Source organism: Medicago sativa, chromosome 1 (assembly GCF_051527215.1).
Source record: "Medicago sativa cultivar Bolivia chromosome 1, Bolivia_mono, whole genome shotgun sequence".
Lineage (NCBI taxonomy): Eukaryota > Viridiplantae > Streptophyta > Magnoliopsida > Fabales > Fabaceae > Medicago > Medicago sativa.
In genome coordinates, this window is record NC_140749.1 from 4,056,765 (window position 1) to 4,073,252 (window position 16,488).

The 16,488-nt window shown below is 31.7% G+C and overlaps 2 protein-coding genes across 3 annotated transcripts; both read left to right on the forward strand.

Moving 5' to 3' along the window:
• Window positions 1-527: 527 nt before the first annotated feature.
• Window positions 528-5,058, forward strand: LOC146951843 (dihydroflavonol 4-reductase). The gene is made up of 6 exons (XM_085755504.1): window positions 528-719; window positions 912-1,081; window positions 3,669-3,863; window positions 4,006-4,165; window positions 4,366-4,558; window positions 4,658-5,058. The coding sequence occupies exons 1-6, from the start codon at window positions 602-604 to the stop codon at window positions 4,842-4,844; spliced, it is 1,023 nt and encodes a 340-aa protein (XP_085611630.1). The 5' UTR covers window positions 528-601; the 3' UTR covers window positions 4,845-5,058.
• Window positions 5,059-7,118: 2,060 nt separating this feature from the next.
• LOC146951844 (dihydroflavonol 4-reductase-like) lies at window positions 7,119-11,585 on the forward strand. 2 transcript variants are annotated; one of them, XM_085755515.1, is made up of 6 exons: window positions 7,119-7,488; window positions 7,609-7,778; window positions 9,056-9,250; window positions 9,717-9,876; window positions 10,575-10,767; window positions 11,245-11,585. In XM_085755515.1, the coding sequence occupies exons 1-6, from the start codon at window positions 7,371-7,373 to the stop codon at window positions 11,426-11,428; spliced, it is 1,020 nt and encodes a 339-aa protein (XP_085611641.1). In that variant the 5' UTR covers window positions 7,119-7,370; the 3' UTR covers window positions 11,429-11,585. The 2 variants fall into 2 exon arrangements, with proteins under 2 accessions (XP_085611641.1, XP_085611647.1); XM_085755521.1 differs by having other exon boundaries at window positions 7,235-7,488; window positions 11,252-11,585.
• The last annotated feature ends 4,903 nt before the right edge of the window (window positions 11,586-16,488 follow it).

Here is a 16,488-nt window from a genome sequence, read left to right on the forward strand (position 1 = left end):
ATAAATAGTTACCTATTATAATCTCTATTTTTATGCTTCCTAAGAATATTATAAAGCTAACCAAACATATTTTTCCTAAATACCTTGGAATAAAATTTTCATCTTTATATTCCAAAGAATGTTATTCCTAAGAATAAATTTGGTAAACTTGAAACAAATACATCCTAAGCGATTCCCCCTTTTCTTCACACACACAAAAAAAAACTCATTAAAATAGGTTCCAATATAGATCATTTGATGTGATCTGACATAAAAAGAAAAAAAATTATGAGTGTAACTCATGTAAAACATTATTACAAAGATACGTTTTTTTAATCTAAAAACAATTTTGGTGTAAAATCAATCTAAAACGCAATTTTTTTCATCCTATTTTCTTCTTTTTTTGGGTAACATTTGTTGATTGGCAGGTGAAAGTCATCCTCTCCCTCTCATAAATCTGTAGGCCACGCCTATCCCTATTACTTTTTGTTTGGAATGTAGCACAAAATCTTCTATAAAATCAGACCCACAATTCACACATTGTCTCCATTCCATCTTCAAGCCAAGCCAACCAAAATCACTAGAGAAAATAAAATCAGGGAAAAAACAGAGAAAATAAAATATGGGTTCCATGGCCGAAACTGTTTGCGTCACAGGGGCTTCGGGTTTCATCGGGTCATGGCTTGTCATGAGACTCATGGAGCGCGGTTACATGGTTCGAGCAACAGTCCGCGACCCAGGTCCCTTTTTTTTTATGTTGCAACATTTTTCATATCATATATAAATCAATTCATATTTTAACACCAACAATTTTTTTAATCAAAATTCAGCTGTTTGATACTAACAAAATAATGTAAGAGTGTGTTTTGACTAGAGATTTCAAAACTCAAGAAAATTGATGGGTTTATATATACACACATTTTGGAATGCAGAAAACTTGAAGAAGGTGAGTCCTTTGTTAGAACTGCCAGGTGCAAAGAGCAAACTGTCCATTTGGAAGGCTGACCTTGGTGAAGAAGGTAGTTTTGATGAAGCAATTAAAGGGTGTACTGGAGTTTTTCATGTGGCTACACCTATGGATTTTGAGTCCAAGGACCCTGAGGTACCCATACTTTAATTTTATATGCATCTATCATCTCATATATGAATGGCACTAGTCTCTCTCTCTCTCCCTCGCAAAATATTGAATTTCCAAAGAACATTGCTTCATAGTGATCTAATAATTTCTCAACCTAGTATAACATCCTTTGGGATGTTTATCATTTTCCTTTTTTGTAACCATCCCATTACTACATTGATAATAACCATTAAATGTATGAACTGTTTCCATTTTAGTAGTTACTCACCATTAATCCAAATATATAATGGTATTAAAACATTGATGAAGTGATATTTCAAATATGAATGAACATATTTTGAGCATACAGTATTGCTATATCTCCCGAAGTAATTTATCCCGACGGGATCACGACTAATTTACAAGCATATAATTTCGTTCCTTCCACGATTCAAGGGAGGTGCCACAATACAAGGGAGGGCAGACTTGTAATTTAGAAAAAAATACATTCAGTAGAAATCAAGGGTCGTGAAAATTTCGCTAGCTTATCCATCAGGATAACTAGCATTATTCTTGAGCATAATGTAATTTATTAGGGGTGATGGTTTGTTAGATTCTCTATGGTGGAGAGTGTCTTAGTTTTATACCACACAGTTTATGTAAAACTTCAAATGTTTAATTGAGAGGACATAATATGTGACTCCAACTTTGTTCTATTTGTGTTCAACATCATCTAGTGATAAGGACAGTGAATAGGTACCTAGGTGGCAAAGATGGTGATGACATGGATGTCACAACTATTTTTTTAAAGGGTTAATGACAATGATTTGGGTTGCTATAGATATCAAAGTTTTTTTTGGGTCTTGTTATCTTGTGCCCTTAGGGCACAAGTTAAGGAATCCAAAACTAGAAATTTTTTATGGAAAAGAGTAAAACTTTGACTTTAAAAAGTTGAATGCACAACATTTAAGACAACCATTTCTATTTTAAATTCCTTAACATATGCCTTTGGGGCACATGTTAACATTTTCCAAGTTTTAAATATCTACGTAAATGAGATTGAGATGGTATTGATCACATTTGACCATAATTTTCAGTTATAGTTTTTTGACAAAAGCTTTATGTAGTATTAACGATTGTGACACGACGAATTTGATAAAAGTGAATTAAAATTTTGGTGATAATGGTGGTTGAGAAGTAAAACAAATGGTTGATTGGTGGTTAATACTTCAAAAAGACTTTTTTAATAGCCTCTTCATTATTCAAGGTGATGATAAAAGTGAATTAAAATTTTGGTGATAATGGTGGTTGAGAAGTAAAACAAATGGTTGATTGGTGGTTAATACTTCAAAAAGACTTTTTTAATAGCCTCTTCATTATTCAAGGGGATGATAAAAGTGAATTAAAATTTTGGTGATAATGGTGGTTGAGAAGTAAAACAAATGGTTGATTGGTGGTTAATACTTCAAAAAGACTTTTTTAATAGCCTCTTCATTATTCAAGGGGATGATAAAAGTGAATTAAAATTTTGGTGATAATGGTGGTTGAGAAGTAAAACAAATGGTTGATTGGTGGTTAATACTTCAAAAAGACTTTTTTAATAGCCTCTTCATTATTCAAGGTGATGATAAAAGTGAATTAAAATTTTGGTGATAATGGTGGTTGAGAAGTAAAACAAATGGTTGATTGGTGGTTAATACTTCAAAAAGACTTTTTTAATAGCCTCTTCATTATTCAAGGGGATGATAAAAGTGAATTAAAATTTTGGTGATAATGGTGGTTGAGAAGTAAAACAAATGGTTGATTGGTGGTTAATACTTCAAAAAGACTTTTTTAATAGCCTCTTCATTATTCAAGGGGATTGTGAGTTGAAAAAAAAAATAGTCACCACCATATACTAAAGTTTATAAAAAATTAATCAATAAAACTCCAAAATTACAAATCAAACTATATAATTCAAATAAATTGTACTCCCTCTGTCCCATATTACTTGACCTATTTAGAATATTTGCACTATTCATGTAACATGCTTTGACTCTATTTTTCTACTAATATATAAAAACAAAATATAGCATATAAGATGTTGTTAGATTCGTCTCGATTAATATTTTCAAAATATCAAATTTTCGTAATTTTTTTTACTAGATTATTAAAGAAATTTAAGTTTAAAATGGTGCATTGGCATACGTGACAGAGTCAACTAGGTCAAGTAATATGGGACGGAGGGAGTAACATAGAAATATATGATCGCAAACCTAACAATCTAATCATTTTTTTTTTTGGACTCAGTCATAAATATAACCTGAACACTGATCATCTCTTGTGAAAAATTTATTGGAGAGTGTCTCACGAAAATTCCTTTTACTGATTTTTTATTATATACTATTTATCTGCTGCAAAAAGAAATGTGTGGCTATGATTTCACTGCAAACACTTTCCACGAGAGAGGATTTGCTCCCACTGGGTAGCTATAAATATATTTAAGAAATTTGTGCACGATCTTAAGTAGTGGTGTATAACAATATGGTTAAAAAAATATTTAAGAAATTGTGCACGATCTTGAGTACAGGTGTATAACAATATGGTTGGGAATCGAGTCTGAAATGGTTTGAAATTTTGATTTGAACTGCAGAATGAAATGATCAAGCCTACCATAAAAGGAGTGCTAGACATCATGAAAGCATGCCTCAAGGCCAAAACTGTCCGTAGATTGATTTACACATCGTCCGCCGGAACCCTAAACGTTACTGAAGATCAAAAGCCCTTGTGGGATGAGAGCTGTTGGAGTGATGTTGAGTTTTGCAGGAGAGTGAAGATGACTGGCTGGGTAAGTTAGAAATTTATTTTCATAAATACATCCTCTTCACTTGAATTTTAACCTATAAGAGTTTTATAATTTAATTACGTCCTAATCACTTTAAATTAAATTAACAATTAATGCATATCTTTATTTTATATTTTTTGTTTAGATGTATTTTGTTTCTAAGACACTTGCGGAGCAAGAAGCATGGAAATTTGCCAAAGAGCACAAGATGGACTTCATCACAATCATCCCACCTCTTGTTGTTGGTCCTTTTCTTATTCCAACTATGCCACCTAGCCTAATCACTGCCCTTTCTCCTATCACTGGTACATTTATAAATATAATTTTCTAAATTTAGAAAACATATTGCAATAATAACATGCTTAAATTCCTTAAAAAATTGGAAATGATTCTCATATAATTTAAACTTAATTCGTCTCTTAATATTATAATATCAAACTCTTACCACCGTCTACTACTAAGTAACAATTGATCGAAGATAACATGGTTTTGCACAAATTTGCAGGAAATGAGGCTCATTATTCGATTATAAAGCAAGGCCAATTTGTCCACTTGGATGATCTTTGTGAAGCACACATATTCTTGTTTGAGCATATGGAAGTAGAAGGGAGGTATCTATGTAGTGCATATGAAGCTAATATTCATGACATTGCAAAATTAATTAATACAAAATACCCAGAGTACAATATCCCCACAAAGTAAGTACTTAATGCTACTTCAAGTATTAAAGTTAAAATGCACACTTAAATAATAGATGAAACTTTATGCTTGTCTAATTGTTTAAATTGGATTTTTAGGTTCAAGAATATTCCAGATCAATTGGAGCTTGTGAGATTTTCATCAAAGAAGATCAAAGACTTGGGATTTGAATTCAAATACAGCTTGGAGGATATGTACACTGAAGCAATTGATACATGCAGAGAAAAAGGGCTTCTTCCTGAATTTGTTAAAGCACCAATAAGTAATGGTGTCACACATAAATAAATATATAGGCTATGTGTCTTTATGTGTGTGTCTGTGATGGCTTTAGGATCTTAATTCCTTGAGATTTTTTTTAGTAGCTGGAATGTTTGTGCAATCCTGTTGAAGCTCAAACTTACTTGAATGTTTTCTATTCTCTTTGTTCCTTATTGAGAACTTGAGAGCTACACGAAAAAAGAAAAGATAATGAATTATTGAATAATATTTATTTGCAAAATGTTGAAAGCTTAAGCCTTGAGAAAATGGAAAATTATGAAGGAAAAAAATACCCCATCCGTTTCAAAATGAGTGCCGCTTTAGCCAATTTCACACATATTAAGGAATAGAATAAAGTAGTCAAATAATGTCATAACAATTTTACCAAATTATCCTAATCAACTATTGGTTTGTTTTTCATTAAAGAAAAAATAATACTTTGGAAGTAGTGTAACATAATATTAACTGAATGGTACAATTGAAAAGAAAAAAAATATTATTGCATTGGATGTCACAAATAATGGCTTGATGCCTTTCTCATTGTTATATAGAGGTTACAAGGCTATACATATAATTACACTAAATAATATGTAATTACACTAAATAATTACAATTATTGGAAACAAATCAAAATCTGATTTATCTAATAAATATAATAAGGAGAACAAGTCAACTCCTTATTCACATTGGAAACTGAAAGTAACATTCATTTTGAAACAATTTTTTTAGCTAAAACGACATTCATTTTGAAACGGATGAAGTATTATTTAGCTTTACATGGTGGTCTCCTATTTCTATTACTAGATGTAGTTGGTATCCTTCAGTGCAGTAAAGAAATCAAAACAACATAGTTCCTGCTAGGAAATGCGCTTGAGAATAAAAAGATAGAAAAATACTTTTGTTTTAATTAATTAAAATGAGGCCAAACAAACTAAAAAGAACAAAACACATAAAAGTAACACATACAAAACAAACTTGGTGGATCATTTGGAAGTACATTAGTTAACGTTGGTTAAATTTTGAGAAAAGGTCCAAATTTAAAAAATCCTAGACAACCAAATAGGAAAATTCAGCGGCCTAGTGCAACCGCCTCAGTAATACGTATTTCTCGTCCATCCATGTCCTTAATTTATTCTAGCACTTTGTTTTCTCGTAGCCAAATGCAGTCCCACTTGCAAATATAGACCCAATTCGTACATCACATGAGTAAGAGAAGAATGTTGAAGATCATTTTGAGTTTTTAATAATAAAATAAAGTTGTTTGATCCTTTCAACCATCCAAACCGTTAGTTTTGATGTTTTGTCTAGGCTTTCCGGTCAATTCCAACATATATAGGTTTTATTAAAATGATTTTAATAAAGTTTGGATAATGTGTTTGTCCAAATTTTTTTTTTGACTAATGTGTGCTTTTGAATATCTAATAAGTGTGAGTTTTTAATGCGTAAAGATTAAAGATATTTATAATAAAAATACAAATAATTAACATGTATGCATTAATTTATAGTGTGATGCATCCCAAACTATTTTTATGTGTTTTGAATTCAGGATATAAAAAAATGATTATTATCTTATCTTGAGGAAGTTTTGGTTTGATTCATGGGTATAACGTTTTGTCAATATTTTATGCCATCATCATGAATTAAGTACTATGATTTTATTTTGTAAGTTGCGACTCAATTCAATCCAACTGGTTTGATTGTCCGATCCGGTTTTTAAAACACTGATGGAGATTTCAACGATATTGGTGAAGACGTTGATAAAAGGGGACAACACCCTCGTCCTAATTGGTTATGTAGCAGATTCAGAGAAGTTGTGACCGAATGCCTTGTATAAGATGTAGAGTTAGAGGACCGTACATTTACTTTGATTAAAAGTTGTGGTTTTGTTAATGTGAACATTTCAATATTTTAGAGATGAAGTCGGAGACGAATCATTCAGAATTCGGATTTTACTTACTAGTCAAACTTTAAATTATAAGAGTCTCTCTTCTTAAAAAAATTGGAGGGTAAAAAACAAATCAAAAATCAACTATTACTATATAAGTATTTTCCAATTTCATCAAACTTAAAAGCCATTTCATACCGGAAGGTGGTCATGAGCTCCCACTTACCAGCTCTTTTTTTTTTTTTTGGTACACACTTACCAGCTCTTTGACTTCAGCTAACAGCTTCTTCCTCTTAAACCATTCCGTGCTATGCCGGCAGCTGATCACGTGCTTATTGAAAAAATCTCGTGACTTGTAGTACCAAATCCCAATCTAGAAGTCAATTGTGAAGTAGCACTTGGATTTTGGACAATATTGGGATCACACAATAAATACAGACCCGGGGGGCCCGCACCAAGGAAGATCCTTCACGTCCCTTCATACATTCCTTAATATCCTTATAGGCTTATACTATATAAAGCCCTTTACATTTTCTTACTCTCATCACTCATCAGCTCAGGCTTCTCTTCATTCCTCTCTTTACAACAGCTTCTCTCTAAATAGAGTCACCCACCACATACATTGTCTTCCGTTCAAAATTCAAGTCAAAATATATATATACATATACATGGGTTCAGTGTCAGAAACAGTTTGCGTCACAGGGGCTTCAGGTTTCATCGGGTCGTGGCTTGTTATGAGACTTATTGAGCATGGCTACACAGTTCGAGCCACCGTGCGCGACCCAGGTTCTTATTATAAATGTTGCATCATTTTTCATGCCATGCCTAAATTAATTAACGTCTAACATGTTTAAATATTTTGGGTTTGCATTGCTTATTACACTAATTAAGGCAATAATAATGCAGATAACATAAAGAAGGTGAAGCATTTGTTGGAACTGCCAGGTGCAAATAGCAAACTGTCTCTTTGGAAGGCTGACCTTGGTGAAGAGGGTAGTTTTGATGAAGCTATTAAAGGGTGTACAGGAGTTTTTCATGTGGCTACACCTATGGATTTTGAGTCCAAGGACCCTGAGGTATATATGTTGAATGATCAATTGATTCACTACCACGAATCTTAAATAAATCTTAAAAATTAACATCTATAATTGATAAATGAATTTGCAAATAATTTTATTCTTTGGTCACTTTTTTTTTTTTATATCTTTGGTCATATTTTGGCTTGATTTTGTATAGAAGAGATACATACACTCAATTTATATTTATATTTTTTCGATAAGTACGTAAAAGAATTTCATAAAAAAAAACTACTTAGTTTCTTAAATATAATACATCTTTGAGTGAATCATGAAAGAGAATTAGTTAATGCATGTTTGCATAAATGTATTTATCATACATGTTTGCATAAATGTATTTATCATATATTGAAGAAAAAGATATAACATAATTTGATGGAAACAGAGTTCACAAGACACCATACAAAATACCTTGAGCAGTTGAGTTAAAAAAACTAAAGTTGTACTAAGACACACTCTCCTATAAAGGAAACTAAAGACATCAGGTGCACCCAAATACACCAATTTTGCCATATATAGGTAAACAAAGACATTAGAAAATGATTGAGAAATTGGGGGTTCTACTATGATCCATCTTTCATTGGTGGTTATTGATGGATGTAATAGTTACTGATCTATCTATGACATTCATTTCTTAAAATTTGTGTTAATTTTATTCGTTTGCTTTATTTTTTGATCGTGTTAGTTTTACTTGTTAATAAAGATAAAACGGATTTTATTTTAAAAAAAATGATAGAACGGATTTACTTGACCTAAAAATAAGATAAAACGGACCTTTAAATGAGTTATTGTGATTGAGAGAAAATAAAATTGTTGCTACATATGGTACATAAATTTAGAAAATAACAAAAATTGGTTTTCTTTTTTACACTTTTATTTTTTATTTTTTAAAATGCAAGATAATTGTTCACTTTAATATCTATTTTCTCTGTGTATTATTAATTTTTAGTATATTATGTATCAAACGTATTATTTTAACGTGTAACAAAAAAAAAAGTATTATTTTAACATGTCTTTATAATATTAACATAATTTTTTTTCCATTATAATTTAGATATCTAAAAATTGATTTAAATTAAATAGCATTAAACTAGATCAGATCAATTTTTTTAAATGACTCATCTAAACCAAACTGCATATAATTTTACCTATAGATCAAATTATTTTCTATATCAAAGTTGATCTAAACCGCACTACAAACACATCTACTGTTTGTAGACTAACATAGTTCTTTGATTTCGTTGTTCATGTAATGTAATTGAAAATTAATAATGCAGAAGGAAGTGATAAACCCTACAATAAACGGATTACTAGACATAATGAAAGCATGTGAGAAGGCAAAAACAGTTAGAAGGTTGGTTTTCACATCATCAGCTGGAACTTTGGATGTTACTGAGCACCAAAAGTCTGTCATTGATGAAACTTGCTGGAGTGACGTTGAATTCTGCCGTAGAGTCAAGATGACTGGTTGGGTTAGTAATTAATTACTATCTTTTTAATTAATTAATTTAGTTTCAATATTTTATATCAAGTGACTTGTGGTTTTTTTTAAAAGATTATTCAATAATATTTTATAAGTTTTTCATCTGTAAATTAGTATTTATTAAAAAATTTAAAATAATAAATTGTATTAAAGCTAGTACATTTTATATTATACTTCCTCAGACCCTTTTTATATTTGATCAATGTTATTATGAACCAAATCAAATACATCGATTTTAATTGATTTATTTGTCTATTATAAAAAAGATCGGAGAGAGTATATAGTATATGTTACAGAAACTCATATTTAAAGGAATTTTTTTTTGCATTTTCAAGGGAATAAACCTATAAAATTTCACATGCTTTAACATATGAATAGTAGCTTTCACATGTTCAATATTGACTCAAAATTTTTGTTCACTTTAATATATTATGTTTCTTTGCCCATTTTTGTAGATGTATTTTGTTTCAAAGACCCTGGCAGAACAAGAAGCATGGAAGTTTTCTAAAGAGCACAACATAGACTTTGTTTCCATTATTCCACCTCTTGTTGTTGGTCCATTTATTATGCCTTCAATGCCACCGAGTCTAATCACTGCTCTTTCTCTTATCACAGGTCCATACATACTCATATTCTTAGCATGAATGTTTCTGTCTGCTGATCAGTATATTAATGTGACTGTAAATTCCTCTCTAAAAAATTTAATATGACAATGACATATAATTTATTGATTCTTTCATGAATTTATTATTATCACTTCTATTTTTTTTTTTAAAAGATTGCACCTGCTTTAAAAATGCAAGATAATTGTTCACTTTAAAATCTCCATGTATATTCCTAAAAAAAAAAAAAATCTCCTTGTATTATTTTTTATTTTTTTTGGTCAAGCATCTCCTTGTATAATTAATTGTAGGGGTAATAGTCACTCTGGTCCCTGAATGTGTAGCAAGTAGTCACAATAGTACTTCAATGTATCAAAATTTCAAAATAGTCCCTGATTGTCCACTTTGTTAGTCAAAATAGTCCATAAACTCACAATAACTCTTTTGATGTAAGGACTAAAATGACAATAAGTAAGTACATATAAGGACTAATATGACAATAAGTAAGTCTATTGAAGGACTAATATGACAATATCAAGGACTATTTTGACTAACAAAGTGCACAATCAGGGACTATTTTGCTATTTCGATACATTGAGGGACTATTGTGACTACTCGTCACTCATTCAAGGACCAAAGTGACTATTTCCCCTTAATTGTAGCTAGCTATTATTTTTGGGTCACTGATGCTTTTTTGGTCATATATGTTAGGAAATGAGGCTCATTACTCGATCATAAAGCAAGGCCAATACATCCACTTACACGACCTTTGTCTTGCTCATATATTTCTGTTTGAGAACCCTAAAGCCCAAGGGAGATACATATGTTGTTCACATGAGGCAACCATTCATGAAGTTGCAAAACTTATTAACAAAAAATACCCAGAGTTCAATGTCCCTACAAAGTAAGTTTCCCAAATTTCTTACTTTAGTTCATATAGAGTTTTTACAATAATAATTACTAACTTTTTTTTTTAGTTTCTGTCTTACCTTATCGGTCCTTGTTCGCCCTTGTGTAAGGACTTGGTTATTAATAAATTTTGTTTATAAAAAAAATTACTAACTCTTTCTCTTATTTTATTTCTTACAAAATAAAATAAAAGAGTAAGATACAATAGACAAAATATTTAACCCTTGTGATTTACTCCCTCCGGTCCTATTTACAAGAGAAAGTTGACTTTTTAGATACATTGAATAATGTATGTATCTAGTCAAGAACCTAAACCAAATACATAAATTATTTAATGTATCTAAATAGTAAATTGTCTCTTGTAAATAGGACCGGATGAAGTATTTTGTAATATTAACTATTGTTCACTTAGAAGAGTAAGATACAATAGGCAAAATATTTGTTGTGCTAATTTTGTGCATTTGATTTTTAGATTCAAGGATATCCCAGATGAACTGGAAATTATTAAATTTTCTTCAAAGAAGATCACAGACTTGGGGTTTAAATTTGAGTACAGCTTAGAAGACATGTTCACAGGAGCTATAGAAACCTGCAGAGAAAAAGGACTACTTCCTAAAGTTGAAGAGACTCCGGTTAATGATACCATGAAGAAATAAAATATGTTTTTGTGTCTTTGATGCATTGTGTCTCTTTTTCCATTTTCATATGTTATTAACTAAGGTTTATGTTCTATGAATTGTCACTCATAATAATATTCATGTTTGTGGATCACGTTGTCTTTTAATGATATAAGAACTATAATGATATATACTATATTGCTTCTAAATTTACAAATTTAATCGCACATTGTACAAAGAAAGCCTAATGGCTCACAATTTTTTTAAGTTTATAGATTGGATGCTGAGGGTTTGCATGTTGCATCATCCTAGTCTTAATTATAAGGAACGTATGTCTATCATGAATTAATATAATCTTGAGTTGGAACAATAAAGGGACGTGAAGACCACGTTGGTTTTTACATCGAGGGGTTGAAGAGACAATATACATGGAGTAACTTGAAGGTTTTGTGAAAGATAAGGCTAAGATGTGTCTTTTGAAAAAATCTTTGTATGCCTTCAAACAAAGCCCACGTCAATGGTATCATTAGTTTAATGAATTTCTTTTGAAGACCAGTTGTGGGAGAAGGATACGATTCTTGTGTTTACATATTGTAGAGGGCTATTTGAAATATACAAGAAAAACTCGAGAAATATCGCTTTTGAGGGGTATGTGGATGTTGACTATACAGACAATGTGAACACTAGAAAATCGATCCTTGTCGGGATTTGTGTATATTTTATTTGGCACGAGTTTTAGTTGGAAAGTTAACCAACAGTTTGTGATAGCTCTATCTACACCTCAAGAGGAGTATATTACATTATTCAAGTGGTCAAGGAAGTTTTATGGTTAAAAGAGACGATTGGTGAGTGAGGATTTTTTTTTAAAAAAATAATCAATGAAAATAGGTTCAAAAATAATATGGTTCTAATAAAACGGTTTGAAAATTGGTTAACATAAAGTAAACTGATATAACCCGATTCGGAGACGAACTCTAACTGATTTGAAAAATTTAACTAGTTTGCACTAAAATGATTTTTGAGAATTAAACCCAACCATTATCGTAGTTCACTTCAGTTTATGAACCACAAACACCCCTACCACCAGACACTTGGAACATGTGCTAGGCTGGTGTATTTTGGCAGTTTTCAGGAATTTAATTTTCTGCCTTACCCGCGAGGCGGGTGGGCCTATATGCGATGAGGATTGAGCATGTGTCAAGCGGATGGCAAGACGTACTAGGTAGACGACTCTGAATCTAAACCACTATTTAAGTTTTTCTTTCATTTTTCTTGTGTAATCATGAGTGAAACACTTTTTAAGAATCTTAGAGGCAAAGAGTTGAGTGTTTTTGGATGAGATTCTTCAAGTAGGAAACACTTTTTATACACCCTGGTTAGCCGAGATTGCATTAGAGAGAGGATCAAAACTTTCTCTCTTGATTTCTACAAGGATCTCAATATGGGTTAAGCAATGGATAGAAATTAGGCAATTTGATCTAATTTCTTTTAACATCTTTGTATCACTCATTTTATATTGAATCAAAGAGTTTTTTAAAGAAGGATTGGAGACTTGTTCTCTCCCTGTACACATATCATATATATTTGGCTGAACCAAGTAAACAAATATTGATGTGTTGATTTCTATGCTCACTTAGGTTTTAGTCTTTTAGATTTTTATTATGTTTGTAGATTTATTTTACACCTATTGTTTGGTAATTGATTCATTGTCGTTGATTCTTGTTCCACGTATCGAAAGTTTTTTTATTGTGAAAAAAGTAATTTTTTTTTTATTTGGCTAAAAAAAATTATTACATTGTGTGATTGGAGAGGGAAAAAACCGACCCAACTCAATGATGCATAACCCTAACCAACAAACCAACCAACTCCTATATCAGAATCAAACCTGTCTTCTTCATCTTTTTTTGAAGAATCCTGTCTTCTTCATCTTTTCATATCATATACTACGAATTGTGTTTTTTGTCCATAGATTGATTCACTTTCTTTCTTTCTTTCTTTCTGTTTTCCAATCAATCCATGGATCGGCATCGCCTGCGCCGGCATCGGCATTTTGAGCGTCTGACGAGGTTAGTTCTCTTCTGCACCATTGCCGCCGCGTTATCTTGTTCGTCATCGCCGATGCAGTAGTAGGAACCGCCGCAAAAGACGAAGTCTTGTGATCATCACACAGGTAGTCGATGATCACGCGAAGCTTTCTGATTTACCTAGTGAAGAAAGACATATTGGATGCTTAGACGTAGATCGTTTCATACCACTAACGCCAACTCTACTCTTAACGTTTTAAATACAACCTAAACCTAGCCCTGCACATAAGGGTTTTTGATGACGGCTTTCTCTGCGCATTTTGTCTACAACGGTTTCGATGATTGCTTTGTTTGTTTGGTCGCTCTTTTATTAATTGTTTCTGTTTTCTATTCAAATTTCAATAACTTAATGTTGCTGCTTATTGGTCATATTAATATGCCTACTATATTTTAGGTTTTTGACAAGGTATCTAATTACTGTTTGTTAGTGGCACTCCTAAAAAATGCTCACCTCTTTTTTAAAATTAATTAGTAATTATGCAGAGTGGCCATCAAGGGCAACATTTTTTTAGGGCACCAAAACTTGTATACAATATAATATACATATGTTTCTTTTTAACTCGCTTTGATTAATTTTATTGAAAATATATTTTTAAAGAGCCTTTGATTATAAATGAATCTTTTGAAACAAAAATATGCAAGAAGAAATACATTTGAATAATTAAAATGAAATTTTTTATTGATTCACCCCATACACCAAAAATCTTATGTGCCATTCCATTCTTGCATTGTATGGATTAAGTGGGATTCTACATTCCATTCTTGCATTGTTGTTAATATTGATGGTAGTTGCCTTGGTTCCCCCTATCCATGTTGGTGGCCTCATTCGTAACCTTTCTGGTGTTTGGCTAGAGGGTTTCTCTCATTTTATGACAGGTTCAACTGACATCCTTTAGATTGAACTTCTAAGCATCTATCGAGGTCACTCTTTAGCTAATGATTTTAAATTTTAAGAAATTGTTTGTTGCAGTCATTCTCTTCTTTGTATCAAACTCATTGATCTGGATCGTCTCCTTCTTGAGTCCTTGCAATAACCTCTCAACAAATAAACAAATTGTTACTTTGCTAGATACATCCAATGGATGATAGAGAAAGGCAATAAAATTTTAAAATAACACGTGAACGTGAGAAAATACGAAACACGTGAATGACATGACATGTCTTCAATGTGAAAAGTATTTCGCTCTAATAGATGGAAATAACGTAAGAAGCAAGTTACTTACCCATGTCCGATAGGTTGTGGAAGGCATCTTTTAGGTTGATCGAATTGAAGCATCAAAGAATAAGTTTATTTGCCTCATCAAGGATTGTTGTGCGCTCTTGCATCAACTTTTTTCAGTCTTTGTTTATGAACCACCCTCAATTAGGGAATCCTTTCTCTCCTTATCTCTATGTTGTTGATTAATAATAATTTTAAAGATGTTAGCGGGAATTATAGAATTTAAAGATGGATGTTTGAATTTGATTCCTACAATCAATCGACATTGGAAATTTTTTGTCCCTTATTCCATTCATTATCACATAACCTGTTATATATGAGGAATCAATAATTTTTTAGGAGGAATAAGAAGTCCAAACCTAAATTCACTAATAGATTTCTTATCTCTTTGGAGAAATCCAATTACTATTCTTGTTTATAGTACTTTGAGAAGCAAGTTGCATCCTATACTCACCTAGTAGGGTGTTCAAAATCGAACCAACCCAATAGAAAAACCGCAAACCAAATCAATCCAAACCGAAACCGCAAAAAATCGCACTTGGTTCGGATGAATTCGAATGACTTTTGCACTAAACCGCGCGGTTCGGTTCGGTTTGCGGTTTGCATCTCAGCAACCGAACCAAACCAAACCAAACCGCAAGAATAATGAATATTACTTAAAAATGTACTAGCCCAATTACATAGCTCAAGAATAATCTCTTTTGATCGATTTTTCCATTGTTGCACCATCAGGTTCGATTCTAATTCCTTTCCATCTCTTCCCAATAATTTGTTTCATGCTTATGTTTCTTCTTAACTTTACCTATTTTGATATAAGTTTTACCTAATATTTTATCATATAAACAGCAAAATAAAATGTCCTATGTTTATTTTGTAACAAGTTGGCAATATTAGAGTTAATATAATATTTTTTTATCTCGCAATAAACCGCACAAACCGAACCAATCCAAACCGCATTAGTTTGGTTTGATTTGGTTTGGATGACTTTTTAAAAATCAACCAAACCAAACCAAACCGCATGCTTTTTTATCTTGCGGTTTGGATGACTTTTATGCTCAAAATCGAACCAAACCGCACCGCGAACACCCCTATCACCTAGTTGGGTTTATGTTCTTTTTTGCGCTCCTTGAAGTGGTAGCCGCATATTTACGGTACCTTTGTTTTAGTTCTTTTTTCGCCCTCTTATACCGTACGTGCGAGTGTTTTTAATAATATGATGTTTCAAAAAAAATAAAAATTGCATCCTATACTTCATCACTAAAGAATATTGTGATTGTACCATTTAAGATCCAAGCAATTTAAGAGGCACCACTTTGTCGCAACCTGCACCATTTGTTTTTACTTTCTTACTACATAAGAATTTCCTAGATTAAGTATTAAGAATGCAAATCCTATAAATATTACATATCTTCTAGCAGTCATGTATTGCATTGATGTTATGAATTTGTTTGAATGAAGTAGTCTTTGATACAGCTAGATTCTTCCTCTTTTTCTCTCTCGTAAAAAACTATCTAAATTAAATATAATAATCTCAAAAAAGGATACAAAAGCTTCTGCAATGAATTCAAAAACAAAATAAAAAATGTAAATTGATTTTTTAAATTCTTAGTAGGTTCTTGAATTTTTGAAACACATTATCCATAATTTTTCGTAGTTGCTTCTTCTGATATTGGCTTCTTGGTCCATCATTCTCCGCCCCCAGGTATCAGGGACATGCTTGTTGTAGTCTCCTTAATTAGGAACTTTTTTTCTTAATAGAGTACTCTAGTTTTGTTTTCAAGAAATACCGTTACATT